At 35.5% G+C, this 26,473-nt stretch overlaps 1 protein-coding gene across 1 annotated transcript in view; it reads right to left on the bottom strand.

The window, feature by feature from the left end:
* St8sia4 (ST8 alpha-N-acetyl-neuraminide alpha-2,8-sialyltransferase 4) overlaps positions 1-26,473 on the bottom strand; it is a 100,560-nt gene that overhangs the window by 41,068 nt on the left and 33,019 nt on the right. Inside the window, exon 4 of the mRNA XM_052750297.1 lies at positions 11,328-11,621. Within this exon, the coding sequence (XP_052606257.1) occupies positions 11,328-11,621 (294 nt within the window). The remainder of the gene's footprint in view (positions 1-11,327; positions 11,622-26,473) is intronic.

The raw sequence follows: 26,473 nt of genomic DNA, 5'->3' as shown, positions 1-26,473 counted from the left end.
TGACACTAAAAGCCTTTCAATTTATATATAAGTAAAATATTTTGGGGGTTGGAAAAATCATTTCGTATAAGAAAATTTCTACCATGTTATGCAATATTTAATTTATCTACAAATACTCACAAGGTAATATCAGAAGACAAATTTTTATTATTTTTCTACTCTGTGTTTTAAGATGCCTGTTTGTTTTCTAATATGAAAAAAGACAGGATGTGGGTTTGGGTGGGCAGGAAGATTGGGCAGATCTGGAGAGAGTTGGAGGAGTGGAAACCATAATCAGAATATAAGGTATGAAAAATATTTTTCAATAAAAATAATTAAAAATTACAAAAAAAATCCACACCAAGACAAAAATCACATAACTATAATGGAGATCTAGCTCTATGTCAGAGCACTCACCCAGGCAGGGGCCTGGGTTTGATCCTGTTGAGGTGAGGGTGTGGGAGAGGTTGAAATAATAAAACCAAATGGAATTCTCAAAGGACCATAAGAACACTTTATCGCCAAACCCTAAAGCTTCTTTTCCTACAGCATATTTTCTTGCCTTTGTAAAGCGATTCTGAGGTAAGATTTTGTCAAGTAAGGGAAGCAAGAAAGATGAATCCTCTGAACATCTCTCACCTGGACCACTCATGCTATGCTCTCAAATGTTCTCAGAAACAAACAGAATCTATCAGAAATCCATTTCCTACATGACTAATCTCATGGTCAAGAGCCTTCAATTTTTTTTATTTTTACTATTATTACTGATATTATAGAGGTTGCATTGCCAATAACTGTCTCTATAATTTTCAACGTACGGCTTCACGTTCTGATCATGTGACAAACCACATTAGGAGCTCAGTGAGCTGATTGATTATGATCAGTCTCCCAGGAAAGCCTCTAAAAACTATTTTTAAACTCATCTACAGGTAATCTACTTCAGAAACAGGACAAACTACAACTTTGTCTTGGTATTAAAGGATAAACCAGGGCCTTGCACATGGGAGGCAAGGACCCCATCACTGAGACCCCTGCCAAACTGACACTTCTAAAGACTTATCAGATGTCTGATTCAATAATCTTTTTGAATAAACTTAGGCAGTTTGAACTTATACTCTGTGTATAAGCTCATACATTTGCTGTTTGCTTGAAGTCCATAACTGATTATTTAATGTACATTGTGAATGATCCAAATAAACTAAACACTCATTTTCTTATATATAAATTAGACTAGCTTAGTGCAGATTAATTCGATTTCAATATGCACATTATTGTTCCTCTTTCATCCTGAAAGTTCAGAGAAGTGAGGGAGTTTCTGGAGTTAGTTGCAAACTTGGTACCATCACTAGAAGAGTGGATTTTATAAGTAGAAAGATAGAATTGTTTGCTTTCTAAAGAGAGAGATAAAGAAAGAGCTTGGAGTTAGATGAGGAGCATCTGGGAGGAGTAGGGGGATGGGAAATCATGACTGCTACATATTTGATTTTTTTCATTTAAAAAAGAAAAAAAATGAGCAAAAATGCAAAAAGACAGAATAAAAGCCAAAATCATGTAATGAGTATAACTTATGAACCAAATGCATCCATTTCCTCTAGCTCTTAAAATATATATAAACTTCTGTGATTACTAAATTACAGCCATGGAATTCAAAACATTATTAAAATCAAAAGTTTTTCCCCCAAGGCTAAAATGTTTATAGCAATTCTGGAAACTATCACAATCACATAATACCATTCTAAATTATTAAATTAAAAATTAATAGATTATAAAGATTGCTTAAAACTAAACAAATATAGGCAGAAAATATGCAAAATAAACTTAGTTACTAAATTATATTGCTCTATTGCTTTTCTCAGACCGTAAGGCAAATTTGTAATGGTTAGTCTTGATATCCCAATTAATATAATACAAATAATATTTTTAAAATATATATATTAGTTTTTGAAACAATATAATTACAGTTTTTCCACTTTCTTTACTACCTTTAAACTCTTGCTTCTATGCCTCTTGCTCTCTTGCAAATTCATGACCTCTTTTTCTATGACTGTTGCTGTGTGTGTGTGTGTGTGTGTGTGTGTGTGTGTACAGGTGCATGAATGTGGGCATTCCTCAACACATAAATGCAATCTACTCTATCTGTGATGTTCTGCTTGTATGTATGTTTTCAGACCTGATTCTTTAGTATTGGATAACCAACCGTGCTATTCACTGAGAAAGACTATATTTCCCTCTCTCGATCTACCTTAGACATCTGTAGTTATTTGTCTAGGATTTAGGACTTAGGAGCTTTGCCCCTTCTGTGATAGCATGTTTATTGGTGTCTTCATTGCTCACATCATGTTTATGTATCTATGTTTGTGAGATTTCATTGGTGTAGTTTTTGCCTTTCCTAGGAGATGTTGTGGAGCCCACTCCCAATTGATATGTCCAGTTACTTTTTAATCACAATTTGCTCTTAAAATTTATCACTCTACTATCATAGGAAGGTAAAATTTAGTATCAGCTTTACAACTTAGTAGGTACTGGAAACAACTGATACATATCAGCTTTATTAATTATTTATTGACAAAGGATAGGTCATAAGGTTCTGCTCTCGTTATTTGGACTTAAGCCTTTGAGGGGAAGGTTTACTATTTATAACTCTCCAAGGAGAACATAATTTCTAATTAATAAATCATTCCCTCACTTTTATTATTTTCATTGTTTCCTTAATTGCTCTACAGACAACTCCCAGCCAGCTTCGAAGTGCTGCTTGTGTATATATTTGGTCTTTTTCAAGACAGCATCTTCTTCTCTGCTCACGTGTGCCAACATCCAAAGAAACATGTATAGAGAACTTAGTGTTTCCTATTAAGTATGTAGAGGTGTGAATACATTGATCCTTGTTCTGATGAAAAGTAGGAACATATTTTAATGACTCACAATAGAGACATGTACAACTTGTGTGAAGTATGTAGAGAAACAGAACTCAAGACATTCTTGGAAAAGGAAACAGAGACAGAAACCTGTGTGCAACTGGAACTTTTAAACTGAGATTAAGAAAGAAAACAATCCTTCAGGTAAATTTTCCGAAGACAGCCCAGACTGGTACCATCTTTTTTATGGAACAGACCCTGTTCCTTAACTGAAATCTTCAGCAGATTTTCACTGACTGTCCTCTTGTTCCCAGGAACAGCACAGTGGAACTGGTAGATCTTGCCACAGTATGAAATCACAGGGAAAATGCACATCCAGGAAGTAACCCAGGATTTGCTCATGACAAAAATGTACATTGAAGGTTTCTCTTTCTAAAATAAATTTTATAAATAAATTTCTTTTTCTCCAAATAAAATTTGAAAAACCGCCGGGCGGTGGTGGCGCACGCCTTTAATCCCAGCACTCGGGAGGCAGAGGCCGGCGGATCTCTGTGAGTTCGAGGCCAGCCTGGGCTACCAAGTGAGTTCCAGAAAAGGAGCAAAGCTACACAGAGAAACCCTGTCTCGAAAAACCAAAAAAAAAAAAAATTTGAAAAACCTATTAGTCCCAGTGGGAAATGGACACAAATTTTAAAAGTGTCATTAGCATTTTGATCACATTGAATCCACCCACTTATGAATGTCTCTTCAGATATAAGCCATCTACACTGTCATATTTCCTACTATAATGTCAATAATGGAAGCTGCAAAGGAAATAATATTGTGACTAAAGATTAATTCATTGGGAAAATAATGCTGCCTTAGGTATTCACATCTGAATATTCTCAGAGAAATAGAGAGAAATATTCTTTCATAAAAAAATTGCCTTTAGTTTAAAACAATTACTATGCATTGTCTTGCTAATCAAAAAGATTAAACTAGGGCACATGTTTTATGGAGAAATATTACAGCTGTGTTGCACATAGGTCAAAAAAGAAGCCATATGGGAATGTTTTAGGACAAGCTAAAATGAAAACAAATAAGCCATTTTCAGAAATTACTTGTAGTGAATATTTTCCTTTTCCAAGTCTTTTCATTTTGCCTTTTCTTTAGGTGACTTTGAGTTGATTCAAAACTCCAGAACAATTTGCTTGAATGGCTACAACAGACTCCATTTCCTCAAGTGTCCCTAGGAGATATTTCTGCTTATGTTTGATTGGACACTCTGCTGGGATCTGGCCCGATTCGTGCTTCTGAAGACTAGTAATGCACACATGCAATTTCCCCAAGAGAAATGCCTTACATTCACCCTGCATTTTATCTATCTTTGCACATGTTTAAGTGGGCAGATTTCCACATCGGAATGACAAACTCAATGACTGAAATTTGAAATTGGTATTATGTCATTAGTAAAATTGAAAGAAATGGCTGATTCTATAAGGCATGAGGATTTTTTTTATTAAGACCTATAATTGTCACAGACTCTCACATACCGAGTACTGTATAGTTTTCTTTCCTTTAATTGAAAAATTTCTCTTACAAAGTAATAGTCTGCCACACAAGGATATCTCTTCCAAAGAGATGGGGGCAGAGTAATCCTTGTTTAGTTTCTTCTAACTCAATGTCTCTCTCCTACCTTAGTGAGGAATTATGTTCCTGTGAACATAATTTGTAAAATGTTAATACAGGCACTTTTAAGAGTAAATGATGAGAGAATATTCCAATTACTCAGCAAATTCCTCAAAATTTTAGCTCAAAACTTGTTTTCTTCAACATAATTTTATTTGATGAGAAATGTAAAACAAGAAACAATGATGCTATATACACAATTGTAAATGAGTTAGAATATTATGTTCCATGTGAATGAGAGAAATGATGAAAAATTTAGTCACTTGAAGTAACTAATGCAAAAGAATATGTTTTTGACACAAGATGAAATTACTAGAAATAAGTTCAAGAAAACACATCAAATAACAACATGATTACGAAGAAGGGAAATTTTGTTAGGTATCTGACATTGACAAAATGAATTTCTGGAAACTGCAAGAGATTCCAGGTTGCATTTGAGTCAGCAATGTGTCATGACTAAGGGAATTCACTGTATATCGACACTGTAGTTTGTGTGCATGTTTGTTTAGGTAGAATCTCATTTTGTATCCAGTACAGCCTTATTGTGAAGCACAATCTTTCCTCAAACTGAAGATCCTTCTACCTCATCTTTTCCAGTGGTGTGATTACAGGCCATATTAACCCTGTCACTCTGTTTTGCATGCACATAGATACAAAACAACATGAATGGAGTAATACAGATAATTACTGTTCTGTTCCATAAAGTACAATTAGTATGTGAAATATTAGCATATTATGTGCCCTTGTTAGCACATGTGCATATAATTACTAGCATACCAAGTAAGCAATGTCAATATGTATGTTCTCTATGTATATATACTATAATATAAAGTATGTAGATGTTTATGTTTTTGCCATTTTATCGCTTACCTGTACATTTCTTTTGAGATCATTATATTTATTTTAAATATTATGTGTTATTTCCAAATATAAGATTAGTTTCTGTATTTTCCACAAAAATTAAGGAAGAAAACCAATAGTAATTCTTAAATATATTACTTAGTATAATGTGTTACTAAAGCTATACTAGTATACAAGATCTCCATACACACACACACACACACACACACACACATATAGATAGATAGATAGATAGATAGATAGATAGATAGATAGATAGATAGATAGATAGAAGATAGATAGATAAAGGAGTGTATATTTAGTATATATGCATGTCTATTGCAATTTAATATCTATGTAAACAACAAATATAATGTTTCATGATTTTTTCATAAATTTATATTTATTAAAAGAGATATGTATTATTAAAAAGTTTACTTTTATGGAAGTACACAGAAGGACTCAATTCAGGGGCAATATATCTATCTGTCCATCTATCATCTATCTCTCTATCTCTCTATCTCTCTATCTATATCTATATCTATATGTATATTTATCTATATCTATAGATATATTATGTATCTACCTACTACCAATCTATTCAGCCATCTATCTATATGTTACCCTTTATATGTGTACAAATGTACAACTTTGTATACATATACATGTGCATAAATGCATCTCATTAACTGTGGGGAAGAAACATTTAGCTGAGTAGTAATTATTTTGAAGTGTATAGACATTATTTTTATTTAAAAATAGACTTTGCCGGGCGGTGGTGGCGCACGCCTTTAATCCCAGCACTCAGGAGGCAGAGCCAGACGGATCTCTGTGAGTTCGAGGCCAGCCTGGACTACCAAGTGAGTTCCAGGAAAGGCGCAAAGCTACACAGAGAAACCCTGTCTCGAAAAACCAAAAAAAAAAAAAAAAAAAAAAAATAGACTTTAAAAGGGAATATTTATGAAAGTTGTGTCTGCTCTCATAGTAAACAAAAGAAAAAGCTCAGTTAGCCTTTTAAGAGGCTGCAGACAAGGAATACCTGAGAATATTAAAAAAAAAAACTTAGCAAAGAAGTGAGCATGGCATTACAGTTTTACAGATCCTGGGTAGACAGTTTAGAGTTTAGAATTAGTAAAATTAAGAGGGCAAAGAAATGTAATTGTTATTAATGTCTTAATGTCAATATTCATAGTTTGATGGTTATAAATCTGAGACTTAATAGTTCTGTTCCAAATCAGCAGAGCTACATTACAAATTCCTTACTAATAAAATTCCTCAAAAATTCTAAAATAGTCCCTAAAGAAGAGGATCAGAGGAACCAGAGGGAATAGGAACATCATGAGAACAAGGCCCACAGAATCAACTGAATAGGACTCATGGGGGCTCACAGATATCAGGGAACCTGTAGGGGCCTGATCTAGATCCTCTACATGTATGCTGTGGCTAAGTATACAGCTGAGTCTCTTGGTGTTCTTGTGGGATTCCTAACAGTGGAATTAGAGGCTGACTGTGACTCGTTTGCCTGATTGTGGGATTCTTTTCCTCCTACTGGGCTCCCTTGTTCTAGCCTTTGATATGATGGCGTGTGCCTGGTATTATTGTAGCATATTATGCCATGTACGCTGATGTCCCTGGGAGGGCCTGCTCTTTTCTGAGAGGAGACATGTAGGGGGTGGGGGGGCTGCGAAGGGGGAGGGGAAGGGGAGTGGATTTGAGGGAGAGGGGAGGTGGAGGGGAGAAACTGGTGGTGGGGGAATTAGGGGAAATTGTGCTGCAAGTGAAATATATGTGGGAAGAATAAAAAATACAAAATTAAAAAACACTGTACAACGACTTTAAACAAATGTTATCTCACTCTTCAGCATGTATATATGAACTTCTGTCTATAAAACACTATGTCTCCCAGGTAGTGACAATGAGGGAAAGCAGGAAGGCTGATCAATCCAGCTACCACCCAGGCCCAAAACTAGAGCTGTGAGTTGGCCGACCCCAACATCCACTGAATCTATGAACTGTGCAAGCATGTGAAAGCGAAGAAGCTACAGATCCAAAACAGCAGGATCTCCATGACATAGGACATCTAAGAGGAGCCACAGTGAGAGCTCATTATCAGTGGTGTAGCAGTAGCCAGCCACCTCAAGCCAGACCAATGCCTCAGGAACAAGATGAGTTGCAAGAAAAGATGAATGGACTAAAGGGTGTGTAACTCAACAGCTTCGACGACAAGATTCTTCTTTGTTGTTGTTGTTGTTTCTTTATATTTCTTTTAAATTTACTTTTGAAATTTTTGGGGTGGTGATAGGGGAGGTTGCAAGTGCAGAGGATAGATTTGAAGGGACAGGGAGATAAATGGGATCAGAATGCATGATGTGTAATCCACAAAGAATCTATAAATTTAGGGTAAAAAGTGAGATAAGCATGACGCATATATTTTGTACTACTTCCTAGGACTTTCAAAAATTAAAAAAAAAAACACTATGAAAGTTGATAAATGATGATTAAACCTTTAAAATGAAAATTCTGAATTCAGTGAAGTGTGAGCAATTATATAGTCAATTCTTCTTATTATTGCTCAGTATTCTGATAGCCATTAGATTTTAATTCCAAATATTCATTCATCTCTTAGCTCACTCTTTCATTTTTTTCAGGACTGCTATAGTTTTCCTCTGATTTCAAAAATGATTGTACATGATAATACAATCTAAGACTATTCTGAGTTTGGTGGATGTTATCTTCTTTTTTAGTGCTAAAAACAAAACTGAAATGAAGAGTTTAAAGTTAGTAGTTTCATTATTCTCAGAGGACAAAGTTTAAATAATGAAATCTGCTTATATGATAACTTACAGTTGACTCTTGTATTCAGGAACCTTGATTTCCATTACCACTTAATTATTCTATCTTTAATTGCAACACTCAGAAAAACCATCACACGTCAGTCAGCATCATAGTCATGCTCTATCTAAATGATGTGTTCTGGTCCCTTAACCTTTCATCAGTCAGTCAACTCCAGTAATCAATAGAGGACCTGAAACTATTTTCTTAAACTGTTATACCACAGTTTTTCAGATGAATAAGCCAGTAGTACTTACTTCTCTGAAATAAGTAAAACTTAACAGGTCTTTTAGGTTAATCTTGTTAATTTCAGATAAACCTTCTTGTTTTATCATTGCTTTTTAATCTTGTTTTACCAGTGTTCACAGTTTATTATTCTATTCAGAATTCTAGCTACACAAAACATGTTGAAATGATACATTGCCAGTAATATTATTTTTATGATTCCATAAATGAGTTTGCTTTTTGATACACCATGTATGCCCATTTCCATTTCATTTGAAAGGTGATTGGGAACCCCGAAACTATTTTATGTTTATGCCATCGTTCAGGATTCTATCTCTTTACCTTAAAGGAAGGTATGCAGTTATATGAGTAAGAACAAAGTGACACACCTTCTAGAAAAGACAAGAATCACTCCAGTCAAAACTACATAAAACATGGTAACCACGATTTAACACGTCACACATTGTGGCTACAGGATTTATCATAAAGCACTTTGGATTACAGCACTTACTAATTATTGAAATAGTTTTCAAAAAATATGTGAGAAAAGTAAATAAGATGAAACATAAAATATTGATCACTGAAGTAAAAATGATTGATATTTTAACATGTAAACATTTGTGCAAGGTGAAATAAATATGCCTATTGACTTAGTTACTAGAAAGGCAAGGCAGGAGTTTCGCTTGGTTGACCCAGGAGTTAGTAGCCACCCTGGGAGGTAGCAGATGGTTTCAAGCACAAAAAGAAAAAAAAAGTAAGTAACACATAAAAACACCCATAAATACTTCCATTAATATTTTGTTAAGTACATGTGTTTCCAACTGTGACTACAGTTGAAGTTTCGATTTCACGATCTGCTTTTGGTATCGAATTGAGAAATATTAGCCAGAATCTAGTGGCCATATTTTAGTTGACATACTAAGTTTGCTTTATGTTCTCTCTAATCAGGAGTTGAGTATATGCTTTCTAGCCCTGATCATCTATCACTGGAGAATATACGTCTAAAATTAGAAAGAAATCTTTTTTCAGAGTAATATGATACTCTGCACTGATGAAAAATATTCTCAGCACAGATATATGAGTTTTTAACATAATACATCTTTTTTTTTTTTTTTTTTTTTTTGGTTTTTTCGAGACAGGGTTTTCTCTGTGTAGCTTTGCGCCTTTCCTGGAACTCACTTGGTAGCCCAGGCTGACCTTGAACTCACAGCGATCCGCCTGGCTCTGCCTCCCGAGTGCTGGGATTAAAGGCGGTGCGCCACCACCGCCCGGCCAACATAATACATCTTAATTGTAACCTTTGTTGAGAATATATCATTCTTTTCAGTCAAATTTTAAAATAAAAGAATATTTACTCATTTAGAAATAAATGTTAGTTTAGTTATAATCTAAGTGCATATATATATATATATATATATATATATATATATATATAAAACATAAACTTCTCACCATAGTAATGAGTATTGAATATCCAATTATAACAAATTTTATTGTGAACAAGATAGTTCCTTGTAAGAAACTCTGAAGGCTTAAATGGGAAATGGTAAACCTTTTCAGGGAAATATTTCAATAATAAAACAAAACAAAAAAATCCACTTGAGCATAGCTCCTATTATACAAAGAAATTATTTTAATTCTGGAATTAGATAATTTTTTTCTTTCAGGAATTCTATCCCTGCATTTATTTGTTCTCCTCAATGTGTCTTTTTGACCACATCCACCATGTCTAGCCTATATCTTTATTTTCCTATGAGTAAATTAATTAAAATATTTGTTCAATTGCAAGATGCACCATTCCAGATTCAGAAATATCATTGTACTTCAAGCATAATAAAAGCGACTCCCTCCCAGCCAACTCCCAAATTACTTTCCCAGTCTGTGTTTCAGTATTCACAACTGCTCTGCGTACACTGCTTTCATTTTACTTTCTCAGTGCTCCTTTCTCTCTCTCTCTCTCTCTCTCTCTCTCTCTCTCTCTCTCTCTCTCTCTCTCTCCCTCCCTCTCCCTCTCCCCCTCCAAACCCACATTATTTGTCTCTCCAGTCTGTCTTTTAGACACCTTCCCCAATCCCTCCTTTTATTAATCTTTACAATTGTTATTCTGTTTTCAAACCTAGTCAAATAGTAAGTCCACATTTGGAGCTTTGAAAACTTGAAGAAGAAATTATGCCTCCCTGCCATTATGCTTTGTGACGTCACTGGAGTGTCATTGAGCCTCTGCATTTGTTAAGGTTTCCTTCCTGTTTGTATTTACTGTATTTGATACTTAAGATACATTCATAAACATACAAAAGTATTTACCATTGATCTATTTATTGAACATACTGTGTACATTATCACCCCTGACCCTTTTGTCATTACTTATATTTAAGTAATAGATTAGTCCTTCTATAATTTTAGTTATGAACTTGTTTTCTTAAATGGGAAATGGTACCTTAATTTGTAAATGGCAAGTGTGACATTGGTATGAAGCATGAAGGTGCATAATCTCAGCTAGACTCCTGTCTTATTAGTTGGCATCATAGTTGTAGATAGACCTCAATTGCCCCTTTAACAATTCTAGCACTTACGTGTCCATCAGACTGCTACTAGACAGTCAGCATTCAGTTGCAGCCTGTCATTTAAAAGTCATCAGTTTTACTGCAAAGTCTTATTACCCTCAGTCACAGGAAGAAATTAAAAGCAGTACTTTGTTCACGAGCAGGCATCAATGTCAAATTCAACCATTTGATTTTCCAAAGTGGGCGAGTAAAAAGACTAAGCATGCAAATAAAATACATATTTGAAAATATAGAAAGCATTATAAAATAATGAATATGTGTTTATTTTTGGGAGGTTTTACTGATGTTCCTTTCTGTCTAGAGAAAATCTTTAGTTACGTGTTCCGTTGTGCCAAGGACAGCCCGGTAGTTTCCAGCCACTTACCCTCTGACAGCATGAATAAGTCTCAGTGATGGATAGGCAGTCCGCACTTTCAGCTTATTCTTAAGGATTAACGCGTTAACCCATTCCACGTGCTTCTCTCCTCCTTTGACCATGAAAGCGGGGATCCAAAGGACACTGTCATTCAGCATGGAAAGTCTATGCACAAATTTTTCTCTGTCACTCTCATTCCGAAAGCCTCCAAACGCCCTTTGCACAACTGATGGGTTCATGGTAATAAAATCTGACTTAGTCCCCACATCCGCAGCAAACTCCACCACAGGAGCTAGATTACACCTAAGGAAAAATTAATGGAAAAAAAGGAAAAATAAATATGAAAAATTCACTCATAAAATGGTGTGACTGAAAAGAATGAGGAGTCAGCATATTTTCATCAGTAAGCATAACAAAACAAAACAAAAAATCTCCCCAAAATAGTCTGCCTGGCAAAATTACACATTTGATAAATCGTCAAAATTTTAGAAATATTACTTTCAATAAAGATGTTAACTCTCAGTAGAGGTCCAGTTTAGCCAATCTGTAACACGTTTTTTGTCTTCACAAATCCATATAATAAGAGTTCATAATAAATGAATTTATAATGGTAAATCTGCAAGGGCTTTGTGGTTACACAGCAGGAAATCTGAGCTATATGTTAAGTGAAGAAAACACAATGTACGTGCTGGTCAGATCTGTCCTGTTCATCAGGGATGGAGTCTTTTCAACACGTTTATAAATATCACTGAATAAGTTTGACTTTTTAATGCTCTGAGATATGGGAGCCTATACCATTTGTGTAGTACCGTCCACAAACATATTTACAATTGCCTTCTTTTTTTTTTTTTTTTTTTTTTTTTTTTTTTTTTGGTTTTTCGAGACAGGGTTTCTCTGTGTAGCTTTGCGCCTTTCCTGGAACTCGCTTTGGAGACCAGGCTGGCCTCGAACTCACAGAGATCCGCCTGGCTCTGCCTCCCGAGTGCTGGGATTAAAGGCGTGCGCCACCACCGCCCGGCTACAATTGCCTTCTATGGGCCTATATATTGAATAAAGTAATAAAATAAAATTATCTTATTTGCCCTGACTTTCTGAGATTTGAGTGCATAGAAGAAATAACCTCTCTACTTCTTCAGAGGCTGTGATGTAGGCTCCTGCATTCCTGGGCCTTCTGCATCCCTGGGTTCATATGGAGGAAAGGCACAGGATGTGCATTTCTGATATGTACCATGGAATCGTGATGCGTTAAAAAGAGCCTACACCTAATCTTATTTATGCAACATGATCTGGTCCTTGTATTGAAAGACAACTTCGGAAAGCACCTTGAATATATGCCCAACTGATTTGTGATGCTGTATTGAGTATTTCATATTAATCATGGATCCTTGACTTAAGAAACCCTTAAATACCCTCATTTTAGCTTGTTGGAATGCATGTTTCAATTAGTTTGCAAAAGAACATTTAGATTTTCTTCAAACAAGACTTTGGTCTGTAAAAGAAAAATAGCTTTCAGATACATTCAGTCTTTTCATTCATGAAAACACACCTACCTATACATGAAACATAGCTTTCCCCACTTTTTTAGTCCATCCCTCAAAAAAATGAGTATAGATCTTATAGCTCATTAGTTACACAAAATTCTTTATATTTTTCTTCTTGTGCATTTTGCCATATTAATTAAACTCTCAAACTACTTAACTTTGAATTAAAAAGGAAATTGTGTTTACTATTGTAAAAATATTGTCTTAGATATAATTCTATACCTCTCTTAATTAACATATATTTATTATTGACATAGATTCATAGATCTCTTACAACTTTACCTATAACAATAAATCTTTTCCATCTCACACTATTAAGTAAAGTATTTACTATCTAGAGTGAGCTATTAAGAGGGAAAAGGAAAAATATCAACACATTATTTAAATATTAGAGATTAATGGTTATATTTTAATATATATCATTATGCACACTGTACCATATAATAGAGATTTTTAGCTCTTCTTAGTCCATGTCACTAATTCAGATGAAGTATAAATTATTTCCTTTATAATTAAGACAATCAGAATAGGAGAAACCTAAAAGGCTGTCGCACTCAAGAAAGCAGGAATCTCCAAGATGATGAACAAAGGAATAGAAAGTATATTTCACCTAACACTTTAATGTGAACCATTATTTAAAAAAAGACCTGTCATGAGAATTATGGGGTACTGAGAATCTGACAGCTGATTATTATTTAGCTTGGATTTACTGAGTAACAGGGTCTCATGTAGCCCAAATTATCTTCAAACTCATATATAGTTTTAGCCTTAAAGTCTACATTGTAGAGACTAGCCTTGGACTCCAGATCCTTATGTCCCCACCTCTGAAATACTGAGACATTACGTGTACATGGAAGCATCTGAAATTCTAACACCTGTATCACACCAATATTTTAAATCTAAAATCTTAATCAACCTGATCATAGTATTAATTTGAATCCTGTAGGGAAAAGGATATTCTAAGAGTTATTATTATAGATACTACCTCAGATAAGAGTTAAGAGCACAAATTAACTGTAAAACTGACATGATCCCGTCAGGATAGATGACACCATACATATTTTACTAAGAAAAGAAAGAAAGAAAGAAAGAAAGAAAGAAAGAAAGAAAGAAAGAAAGAAAGGAAGGAAGGAAGGAAGGAAGGAAGGAAGGAAGGAAGGAAGGAAGGAAGGAAGGAAGGAAGGAAAGAAGGCAAGAAGGCAAGAAGGCAGGCAAGAAGGAAGGAAGAACCCACAAAACCTCAGCAGCGGCTTTCTCAATGTAAATAGCATCTATATGTCACAATATCAATATTATAAAAAAAAACAGAAACAGTCCTGCTGCAGAGAGTGAAGTTTTTTGTTTTGTTTTAGTTTTCTGGATTTTTTTTTTTTTTTTTTTTTGGTTTTTCGAGACAGGGTTTCTCTGTGTAGTTTTGTGCCTTTGCTAGAACTCACTTTGTAACCCAGACTGGCCTTGATCTCACAGAGATCCGCCTGCCTCTGCCTCCTGAGTGCTGGGATTAAAGGCATGTACCACCACTGCCCGGCGAGAATGAAGTTTTATACTGCTAAATCATCTACTACAGAGAAAGTGTAATGATTACTCTATGCTCATATTCCCTTACAGCATAAGAGCTCTCATCCCATCCTATAATTCCTCAGCACTCACTATTTCAACACAAACTAAGCGTAGTTCTGACATATGACTGTGTGGGCATGTGCCTGATAAATGGACATACTATTTAACTAACTTGTAAAATCTTACCCTTAGACCCATAGAGCAATGTGTCTCTCAACCCTCATTAAAGAAACTTCTATTTGAAGTAGACAGTCATTAACACAGAGACCCACACCTGGACAAGACACACAGAACAAGAGACTGTGGTATACTTAGTCCTAAATGGGACATGTGTGTCATGCCCCTCCCTCCAAACCTCGAGGATCACTGTGGTGAAGAAGAGGAAAGGCTGTATGATCTAGAGATGCTAGCTGAATACAAGAAAACTTTGTCCTCCTGACACAGTAGGGCAGATGTACTATGAACTCACAGCAATTGCAACAGCATAAACAAGCCCTATGCAAGCTCAAGCCAGATCAAATCCCACATGGAGAGGAACAGTGGCCACAAATTCCTACCCTGAGAGCTGTTGCCAATGGGGAGCTGCTTAGAGGGGTGGTGTCAGCTGCTTTAGGAAGGAGTATTGCACTTGGTAGGTCTACTACTACCCTCCAGTGGAAGACCACATATCCAAGAATGTATGAACAGCACAACTTGGACTTGATAGTTGAAAAAAGGGACACAAGGTTGGAAGGTCCTGAAGGAGGAGGAGTAGATCTGGGAGGAGTGGAGAGGGGGGGTCTGAATGATCAAACTTCTTGTTCAAAATTCTCAAAGGACTAATAAATAATAAAAATTAAAATTTTAACAGAAACTTAAAAATCAGAAGAGTTAAAAAAAATATTCACCAATGAGAGCTCAGTACTAAGTGAGAACATTTTCTACTTTGGAAGCAAAAAGAAGCCTAATAAAGCTTTTGGTTGATTGTTTGTTTGAGAGTAAGGTAGATCTTAGAGGAAAAACAACAACAACATATTTAATGCAACTAAATAAAGTTAAATGAGGATGATGATGACTTAAAGACTATTGTGCTTCCTAGTGATGTCAAAGTCAAAAGCTACATCCATAAATTCTCACCAGCATGACTGCCCAAGGACAGTTGGATAAAAATACCAATAGACATGCTAAAATGGAGGGAAGAGGCCTTATCTGTACAGAAAGAACCACAGAAATGCAGAGTGGGAGAAAGTCTTCTCCAGAAAGCAGCACTTCAATTGGTAATCCAATTCCAAATGGTCAGCTCTGAAAATATATGTATGAGTAAGCATTATACAGACTGAGAAGGTTATATCTAGGAATATACATATATATTCATAGATACATATACAAATTAACCAACAAAATAGGTGATGATATGAAAGAAAAATAGGGAGGGCTATATGAGAAGGTTTGGATGGTGGAAAGAAAAGGAAGAAATGATGCAATTAGATTATAATCTCAAAAATAAATAAAAAAGAACAACTGGAGATGGGGGAATAAATAATAAATTCACATGTAGTATTTTGACAACTTGAGCATAGCTCGGTCAGGCTTCAAGAAGTATGGTAGTAAATATATCGAAAATAAGAAGACAAAAAGATACATCATAAAATGTAGCCTATGCTGGCCGTAAAAGGCCAATTTGACACTCCTCTGTGAGTGAGTAGCACGCTTTTTTTCCACTGGAAATAAGGACTAGAACTATATCTACGTGTAGCTGGCAAATTACTATGTGAATAAATCGGATATCTAGTCATAGAATTAGCTGAACTGCACATGTTCAAATAAACTATTAAGTAAGCTACCATAATAAAGCAGCGGTGTTGCTCTGCAGCAGTTGAGCCAACTAGCTGACCTCAGTGTTGTAAGCAGCAATATTGCTGCTAAAGCAAGACTATAACTGATTCTCAATGAAAACGTTTCAGTCTTTCTAAACATCTCCTTTGAAACTGAAGCATTCAGAATTAAACAGAGTGTGACTCATTATTTATGAAGCGCTGTGTGGTTACTCAGTTTATTCTTAACATCATAAGACAGAGGTGGCCAATTTCAGAATGATACATTTTTTAAGTCAAACTACTGTGCAGGTATGAGCAGGTAATAGCCATGAGTTCCTTTGTCTTTAACCAAATCAATTTCTTGTACTTCCAAATTATTGTTGGCAAATAAAAATGTAAGAAAAATATACACAAACTTGGATGCCTTGGCAAGCTTACTCTTAACTCCAAAATTCCCTGCTGGTGCTGATTCTACATTATTGATACAGCATTTGCCAGAATAAGGATGGCTCCAACTTCACTCTAAGTATATGAATTTTCTTCTGTGATCCCATACTATAAATGATTGTTTTTCTGTATGCCTCATGTGAAGTGAAAATGCTTCAATTTTTCAAAGCTATATAAGTTACCTTATAATCCATGATCACATATAAGCACATATAGCTGCATGAAAATACCTAACAGCAAAATACCAAACTCTTAGAATGGCATTTCTAGAAAGTAAGCAACACCGAAAATATTCTTTAATAAAGTTGACTTCCTGTGATGTCTGTGTTTTCTAATTAGGGCTGTCTTTTTCTTCCTGCTTCTACTCTCATATCTTCTGTTTGTGGAAAGCTGCTAGAAACCAACTCTGAGTAACTTAGATGGAGAGTTCTTTCTTGAAAGGAAGGTAAAATTGCCATAGCCACCTTAAATCTATTAAGTGTCCAGTGGTATCCTCATCCATTCTCTACAGCCAGAGAACTCCTAGACATTTGGGAATCTCACTGCCTTCAAGGCTTCCTCTCATTGTTTAAGGCTAGGAATAGGAACTTCTCTTTAGTTCACTTTTCATCCCATTGCCCCTCCCTTCCTGCCAAGTATACAATTAAAATAACTGCTTTGTTTTTGTTTTGCAGTTCAAAACAGCCCCTTTACTATGTGAGTGGATTTATTCCAGATAACAAGACTGGTAAGTCAGACTTGAAGGAGTTCCAGAGCTGTCTAACTACAGAATCTATGCTGAAATATGTTTAAGATTTGAAATAAATAATTAATTAAATACATATATTTAAAATATACATTCCAGTTTTAATATTCAGTTTTATACTCATTATCATTGTAGAAATCTACCCTTATGCTAATTAACTGTCATACGTGTTCAATATGACCTTTATATTCTACCATTTGTCATAGAGCTCTAAAATCTATCACATGACTAACTTTTGTTTTTCAAAATTGTGAACACAGATGTACATATATATATGTATGTATGTATATATATATATATATATATACCTAAAGCCAGCTTTTACTTGAATCATTGTTAATATCATGTTCTCTGAAATTGCATACAGTCTTAAAACCATGTATATCTGCTAAACTTATCCTATTTAATTAAAATGATCATTGTGTTTGTTTCATGAGGAGTGTTAGAGAAAATTCTAGTAGTTCGCTCTTTTTGCCTTAAAAAATCATAAATAGTACAGAGTAGAACATTGCACATGGACTTCTCAAACTCTGGGACCCCTGCAGGTATGTAAGCTAAACAACTAAAGGTCACTTCAACTCCCCCACACTGAGATGTCTTTAAAATGGCATGAATGCATGGCTTTCCTCCATATTTCATTCAGCCCTCTCCTTACATGTTATCATATCCTATCTATACATTCATTTTACACAGATATTTACACATATGTAAAATATATATTTATTTTTAAAATAAACAGCTAAGGTATTCATGAGTAGTGTACAGCTGTAACTCTTTTTACCTGATAAAGAACAGACTTATGCCGGGCGGTGGTGGCGCACGCCTTTAATCCCAGCACTCGGGAGGCAGAGCCAGGCGGATCTCTGTGAGTTCGAGGCCAGCCTGGACTACCAAGTGAGTTCCAGAAAAGGCGCAAAGCTACACAGAGAAACCCTGTCTCAAAAGAACAGACTTATAACAGTTTGGATCTTTTGAAGTTGTGGTTGCTATAGTTCATACTTGGGTTGGGAACTAGCTAGAATTTCTCAGGAAATGTTACTTGTATTATGGCCACTATTGTCTGGGAACTGAAGTCCTCCACTGATCATGGCTGCTGGGAAGTTAATACTCTTTCGTAGAAGGGAGGTCAGGTTAATCATGGAATTTATGCCTTTAGAAAATATGTTCTATACTAAACGGAGAAAAAGAGTGTTCATGAAATATTTCAGTTGCTACTCTAATCACCCATTCTAGAAAACCCATAATTTTTCCTTTTGCAATTCAGTATTAATAAACTATGTCCCATGAGGTCAATAGAGGGCTTTTAGAAGGTGTAACTCTGAGTTCTCTGCTTTTAGTGAATATAAAATAAAACCGGTCACAACCACACTACTTTGACGTTTAAGTTGCTTAGTTAAGAAAACTTTAAAATTGAAAACTCTTTTGATCTGTCATTTTTAAAAACATACTTTTCCCTCTGTTTGTGTGTGAGCATTCGCAAGTGTGTGTCTTTCTATGTGTACACGTGTTGTGTGTGTGTGTGTGTGTGTGTTATGTGTGTGTATGTGTGTGAGTGTGTGTGTGAGTGCGTGTTGTAAGTACAATAGGAAGTTGGAAAATGTGTTCTGACATGCTATATATGTGATTTCCTTAACACTGAGTCCTGGAAAGGCATTATAATTCTCAGAAGATTCAGACATTCTCATACTATCTAAGCTTCCAGGACACTCTCAGGTCATTGGTGTGGAAGCACAGACATTTCAGTTTCTAATGTCACCAGAAGGACACAACAACTTCAGATCCATTACATCACTTTTATTCCAATAGCAGGTGGTGTAGGCATTGTAAACAGTCGCACACTAACCTGGCTGAAAGGCCTTTATCCCTCCCTAAATTGTTCTTACTTTCCCTATCTCATTCCTTACAAACCTCTGGAAATTCCTTGCAACAAATTTACCTGAATACATTCTGTCTTCCCTAGTCCTACCGATGTTTTCTTGGGTGAGGTACCACCACACTTCCTTGAACTATTATTGCAATTAGTTTCTAATTAATTTTGTTAAATTAACTAGATCCATTGGTGGATCATGAATTAATTTGGGGTCACGAATGAGCAAGTTTGGAAAATTGAAGAATACAGTCAATTAGAATAGAAAATGACAGTATTCCCTTCACATACTTTATGAAAATTTGGTGTAATCATTTTAATTACTGTACGTGTGTCCAGACACAGTAATCACGGTAGTGGGAATGACAGCTGGGGTAGATAACGATGTAAAATACATTATTTATTATTCACCATTTTCAAAAAATATTCAAAGTCATTTCTCTCAAGGACTTCCTGCCTTATGTATTCTGCTTTCAGCAGAGACATTCTGCTGGTAAAATGCACATTTTTATCATGTTGTTCTCATAACTCAAAATTGCCAGTGGCTGCAGACAAGACTAATGGTGGCTTTCATTACAGACCTCTTATTTCCCAGAGTTTCCTTGTATATGCACTTTCCATATCTGATATTCCAATAGCATTAGCCTGATCCATGTGCTATACAGTTTGTATCACTCTATGCATGTCAATACCTGTGTTATCCATTAACATGAAAATGTCCTGTATTTTTTAAAATAAGGGTTAATATCTGTCTTATTGATTATGATGCTTTAGAGAAACCTGATAGCATTAACTTATTGGCCCACACTAAAGTATTTATCTATACCTTTATTTCTATATGAAAATAATCAATATAGTAAATTACGTATAAGAAGTATATTTAATGAATTTCAATTTAGGAAAATGAAAGAAAATGATGACCATCATCCAATGTATTTTGTATATGGCTGTATTCATTGAACAACTCACAAACACTCCTCTAGAATTTTCAGAGGCACTATGTATGTTCAAAGCCATATCTGGCCTCATGTTGAGAATCACCAAAGGAAAAGAATGTTACCATCTTGTTGGGGTTCCTAGAATTTCATTTTACATATCCTGTAGCAACTCATCTCATTGTACGCAAAAATCACATCACACGTTTAAGATGATTTTTATTACTTTAAATTACATGTAGGTGTATATTTCTGCATGTGGTTATAGGCAGATGAGTGTAGGGGTCCGCAGAGATCCAGCAGATCAGAGTTCCTGGAACTACAGCTAAGATGGCAGTGAGCAACTTGATGTGGGTGCTGTGATACGAACTCAGATCCACCAGAAGAAAAGCAAGTGCTGTTCAGCACAAAGCCATCTCTCCAGCCTGCGCTTCAGGCTTCATTTTGTTTCCAGTGTGTATTTCTGTTGTGCAGTTGGAGCCAAGGAAAGCACAAAGTGATGAGCAGACCACTTTAATCTGAGGAGTAGCTCTTAACGGTCTCAGAAGTAGTGTTAAAATAGACCAACATGCTTTAAAAAGAACCTTGCAGCTGGAAATGTTTAACGTAAAACAAGAAATACAGTCTGGCACACCAATGTGCTTATTTTAAGTAACTGGTTGTTTCCATAGGTGTGTGCAAGATCACTTAAAACAAGTTGGGGAAACTGGACAGATACTGAGGGTTAATGAAGGCTTTCCCTGAAAACAAACCAAAAACAAGAACAAAATAAAACAGAAACTCTACATCAAAATTCATTCTTAAGAAAAGTGGGCCTCCAGTATTACTAAACACTGTCTAGGTGTGATGAGAAGTAGAAAATAAACTGTAGTGTTTAAAGTAAGTCTAATTTTCAGGATTCCCATTTAATTAAATTGTAACAGTTAAAATTTGTTCTTTTTAAATGTGAAAGTGCAAGTTCTCACTTACTCAATAAAGCCCTGTGCTGTGTCAAAGACCACAGGTAATCTTGAGATATTGTAAAAGTCTATTATATAGAAATTGCTCAAGACAGAAATCTTCTTGGCATATAATTAAGGAGGTGAGAAACAGCTTCAATATAAAGGACACCAAATTAAGCACTCCAAATAGGGACAGTTTTCCTAAGTTGCATATAAAGTATTGTAACTGAAGGGCCTAAGAAAATAAAGAGATCAAAGCATGTATTTGCAAAGTTAAAACTGCAACAGTTTTGTGATGTTAATGATTTTAGTAATCAAGACTGAAAACATTAAAAACTGTACGTACTTGTGCATTACTTCATCAACACGGCATGTATGAAACACAGCAAGCAAGAGAAACTCTTAGCTTGTAAAATTAATGTCATTAATTAAAAAATAAAAGCAAGTAGATTGTGAATTATAAGAAATTTGTGTAAATGCCACTTATTTTCCCTTTTCTATCAGAATCGCCATCAATACCGAACTCTCATTTTTATAATGGATTCCTCTGTCTCATTTCCAATAATCTTCTATTCCTATTTCAGTTATTTCTGTCCTGGTATTCTTTTGTTATTCCTCTATACATATCTGATTTCTCCTTTAAACTCTAAACTCCAAATACAACACACCTTTGTCTTTGTAATACTTGTAAAATGGTCTAGAACTGGATACCTAGAGGATGTTAGGTAATAGTTGATTGAATTTGCATAAAACACTAGCTGAATAAATGTGATAAATTAATAAAATAATTGCTTATATTTAAAACTCAAGTATTTTAATATGATAGCAGTACTGAAAAATAGTTATGAAATTCAAGTTTTGAATCATTTGTGAATCTTTGTACAAAATTTAACTCTGTCATTTATAAAATACCCATGTTTTTGACTCAGCCCTTCATTACTTAGTATGAATACTTGTGGAAATCACCAAACATAAGAACATTAGCTACTACCTCATACCAGATGGCAAATGTGTTAATTACCCAGACCTTAAAAATCACAAATACAATGAAGAATTCATAGTCATGTGTTACTAATGAGAAAAGGTGTCCCATCGATTTTCAAATCTTAGAAACTGGTTTAAGATATGTACAGAATCAAAAGCATTGAATCCAATACTTATCTCACAACTACCATTTTCAATGGTTTTCAGTACTTTAATAATATAGTCTACTCACAAAACAAAAACAATCAATACAGTATCCACAGAAGTGCTACAACTCAAAGATGAATACATAAAACTATAGTTCATGAAATCTCAAAAGTTCAATATTTAATTAAAAAGTTCTTTGGGCTGGATGAATGGCTTAGCAATTAAGAACTTTGCTATTATTGGCAAGGTCCCAAGTTCAGTTCCAAGCACCCATGCTAGGTGGCTCACAAGCACCTATAACTCCAGGAGGACCCAATGCTTCTGACCTCTACTGGCATCCCCCTCCACACACACACACACACACCACCCCCATTCTCACATAAAGACACATTTAAATTGAAAAGTAACTCTTAGCACAAAAAATACCCCTCAATCTCTCTGTGTAAAAATGCAAATATAATCTCATTTCTCCTTACTCTTCATATATGTACAGTGTGCCTATGCAGAGTTAGTATTTTTAATTGAACTTTTCAATTAAAACTAGTATTGTTACAATTTTTTAAAATGGAGCCATATTCACTGCATGGAGGTCTATGTATTAATTTTACATACATGTACACACACACACACACACAAACACGTACACTTGAGGCCATGAAAACATTGAAATCATTCTACCCAAACAGAAGGAAATGTTGTTTTCAAAAATATAATTCTTGTAAGTCCTCTTAAAAATAATTACTGATAATATTTGGCATCATGCTGACTATTAATTCATACTTTTATGTTTCTAGTAACAGATGAGATGATTGGTATTTCAATGTTTCATTCTGTAATTCCAGGAATTTTGATGGTTGCCAGTAAAGTGGCAGATACAGGAACTAGGTTCTATCCTCAGAAATGTGTCAAGGTCTTTTCCCTAGAGCCATCCTGAGTGATGATGATGTAGAACTACTTCTCTTTCTTTGAGTAATTCTAGCAGTTATTTGGTTCTTCTTTACACCTTTCCTATAATCTATGAAATCCCGAGACCCTGATCTCATCACACTTACAGTCCTCTCAATGCGTCATTGAATGTCACGCTTGTTTTTCTTCAGCTAAACAGACATGCTCATCTCTTGATTTTACATCTTAGCCAGCTGACTGGCATTCATCAGAAGGAATGAAACAATTCTGAACCAAATGAAATGAAAACCAGACCAGAGAGCACAGCAATATATGTTAGTACCACAACTTCACTGATGAAATTTTGTGGTGATATATTATGTACCCTAATAAACTTGCCTAAGGATCAGAGGACAGAGCTAGCCACTAGATTAGACACAAAGCCAGGCAGTGGTGGCACACACCTTTAATCCCAGCACTTGAGATCTCATGCCTTTGCTTGGGAAGCACACAAGCCTTATATACCTTTCTTGCCCTGACATATTACTTCCTGGTATTGCTGTGGGATATCTGTATGCTGTGAATATGTGTTGCTCTGATTGGTTGATAAATAAAGCTGCATTGTTCTATGGAAGACTTCTTGCTAGCTAGCTCTTTCATCTTAAATTAACCCATTTTTATTAATCTATGTATTGCCATTCATTCTTTGGCTTCACCTGTGTCCCATTACATGTTGCTCCTTGGACGGCAGTCTGGCATCTCCCCCCACTCTCCTTTCTCCTCTCACTATCTCTCTTGGATTTTCCTGCCTGGCTCCATCCTCTCCTGCCATAGGCCAATGCAACTTTATCTATCAACCAGTCAGAGCAACACATTCACAGTGTACAGAAAGACATCTCACAGCAGAATTTCATCTATAAACTATGGTAACTAGAAGATAAAAATTCCAAACAATGTAAGCCCACTCACTGGCCTTGTTCCAAAGGCATCCATTGAATCATAGGAAATGCAGTCACAGGGTTTGAGAGTCAGAAAGGAGTGCAAGAGACCACTGAGTTCAATTTCTTCGTTAGGCAAATCAGCTGGAGAAAATGAATCCCAAGGTGTATTGTATCGTTTGCATAGTTACACTGCATTTAACTGCTATGTCAGCAGTAGAATCCAGAGTTGCTTATTGTCAAATGACTATCCTTTCAACTGTTGTTTCCTGAGAGTGGGCATCTGAGATAGCCCAAAGGAACACTTAACTACAAATGCTGACATTTTCTGTGTGCATAAGCCATAGTTAGGATGGTCGCAATACAAATGTACTACTTATCAATCCTGAATCATTGGAAGGATATTATATATCTATTGCATAACTGTGCTTGATAGCCACTTTGTGCTATATTTGTACTAGAAACCTTTGTTTTGCTTCTAAATATAGACAAGAGTTATTAGACACTAATTATTTCTTCAATGTATTTGAAAATGTCTGTGGTTTGGTTTGAATACATGTTAAAGAGGTAGTACACAAATACTTGATTTAAAATTTTGTATAATTTTGATTAAGATGCTAAGACTCTTAAGTAGAAGCTCATGAGTTTCCTGGTTACCTGCCTTAAAGATATTCAAACGTATCTTTTGTTCATAGTAAGAACTAAATGGAAAGAAGTTCTTATGTTATAGACCGTAGACTATAACAAAAAACTATTGAATCATACAAATTTCAGCTTGGTGATTTTCACTTTGGATTTCATTGATTAAAAAAACAAACAGAAGCCGGGCGGTGGTGGCGCACGCCTTTAATCCCAGCACTCGGGAGGCAGAGGCAGGTGGATCTCTGTGAGTTCGAGGCCAGCCTGGTCTACAGAGAGTTCCAGGAAAGGCGCAAAGCTACACAGAGAAACCCTGTCTCGAAAAACCAAAAAAAAAAAAAAAACAGTTTATAGTCTTAGTCTACACTTTGAGAACTCCTGGTGCCGTTGGAAAATATCAGACATGAAAATGGGATTCTCCCTTCTGTCCTTCACAGTGTCCCTGAAAGTTAGAATACAATTTAGAGTCCTTAGTTTCACAGTAAACATTCAGTTAATGCTTCTCAACCTGGAACAACCCTGTCTTAATCTTTACCAGTGAAAGTTGTAAGTGCTTTTATTCTGCGTTAGGAATATTGTTGGAATTTGAGTTGGAAAGAAAGCTGTGTCGTTCTTTTGTCCACTGGCTGAGTACCTACCTGCAAAGAAGCCCTAAGCTTCTCGTTCTCTGAAGAAATGTACAAGATTGATGTATGTATGAAGCACCTTAGTGAGAATGAATTCGAATTCTCCAAGGTTGGGTTTAATATATCATAAAAACATCTAACCTTTTCTTTTTCTTTTTTTTTTTTTTTTTTTTTTCATTTTTCGAGACAGGGTTTCTCTGTGTAGCTTTGCGCCTTTCCTGGGACTCACTTGGTAGCCCAGGCTGGCCTCGAACTCACAGAGATCCGCCTGGCTCTGCCTCCCGAGTGCTGGGATTAAAGGCGTGCGCCACCACCGCCCGGCAACCTTTTCTTAGAGTTGTATAGTCATCTTTCCATTTGTATGTTTCTCATTATGTAATTTCACAGTATTGCTGCATTACTGATTTTTTTTTCTTGTCCTCAATTTCTCATCCCCACATCTGTCTCTCAGTTCTTCTCTCATCTTGGTAAGTTTCAGAGTATGTTCAACATTACAGTTTGAACATCCCTCATGTGAAAATACAAAGCCTAAGTGCTCTCATATCTGGAAGCTTTTTGACATTATCATGATGTTGCAAATGATGAGTCATTGTCAAAATGACAATGCTCTACTAATTCACTGAAAATACCTTCAGGCAACACCTAAAAAGCGTATATGAGACATAAGTGTCTATCTCAGACAAGGATTCAACCCCAAAAACATCTCATTGTATATGCGCAAATATCCTTATACTTGAGATAAAAACTGAATGCAAGTTTTTGCAATCTGTCTTAATCATTATTGTGTAATAATTCATACACATCCTGAATCAATTTTATTTCATTTGCATTACTCTATTGGCTGAAACATCTTAATGAGCCTCACATTTTATCCTACAATTCTTTTGTTGAATGTCTTCCCAGAACATGTGCAAAATTAATTTCAATCTTCTTAGGACCTTTCAATCTGTGTTACTAGTCTCATCTCCCTTTTCAGTTCTTCTTGCTCTCATTAATCAGTGCATTCTTGCATTAACACACACTAAAACTGTTCTCCATGGGCATTGAAAAAGACCACAGCATTCTGCTTGTTCCCCCTCTGTATTTACCTGCTGCCTCTCTACA

The sequence above is a fragment of the Peromyscus californicus genome, unplaced genomic scaffold, assembly GCF_007827085.1.
Source record: "Peromyscus californicus insignis strain IS unplaced genomic scaffold, ASM782708v3 Scaffold_21__1_contigs__length_65335640, whole genome shotgun sequence".
NCBI lineage: Eukaryota > Metazoa > Chordata > Mammalia > Rodentia > Cricetidae > Peromyscus > Peromyscus californicus.
The sequence above is the reverse complement of the archived record's forward strand: the minus strand, read 5'-3'. Positions and strand labels throughout refer to the sequence as shown.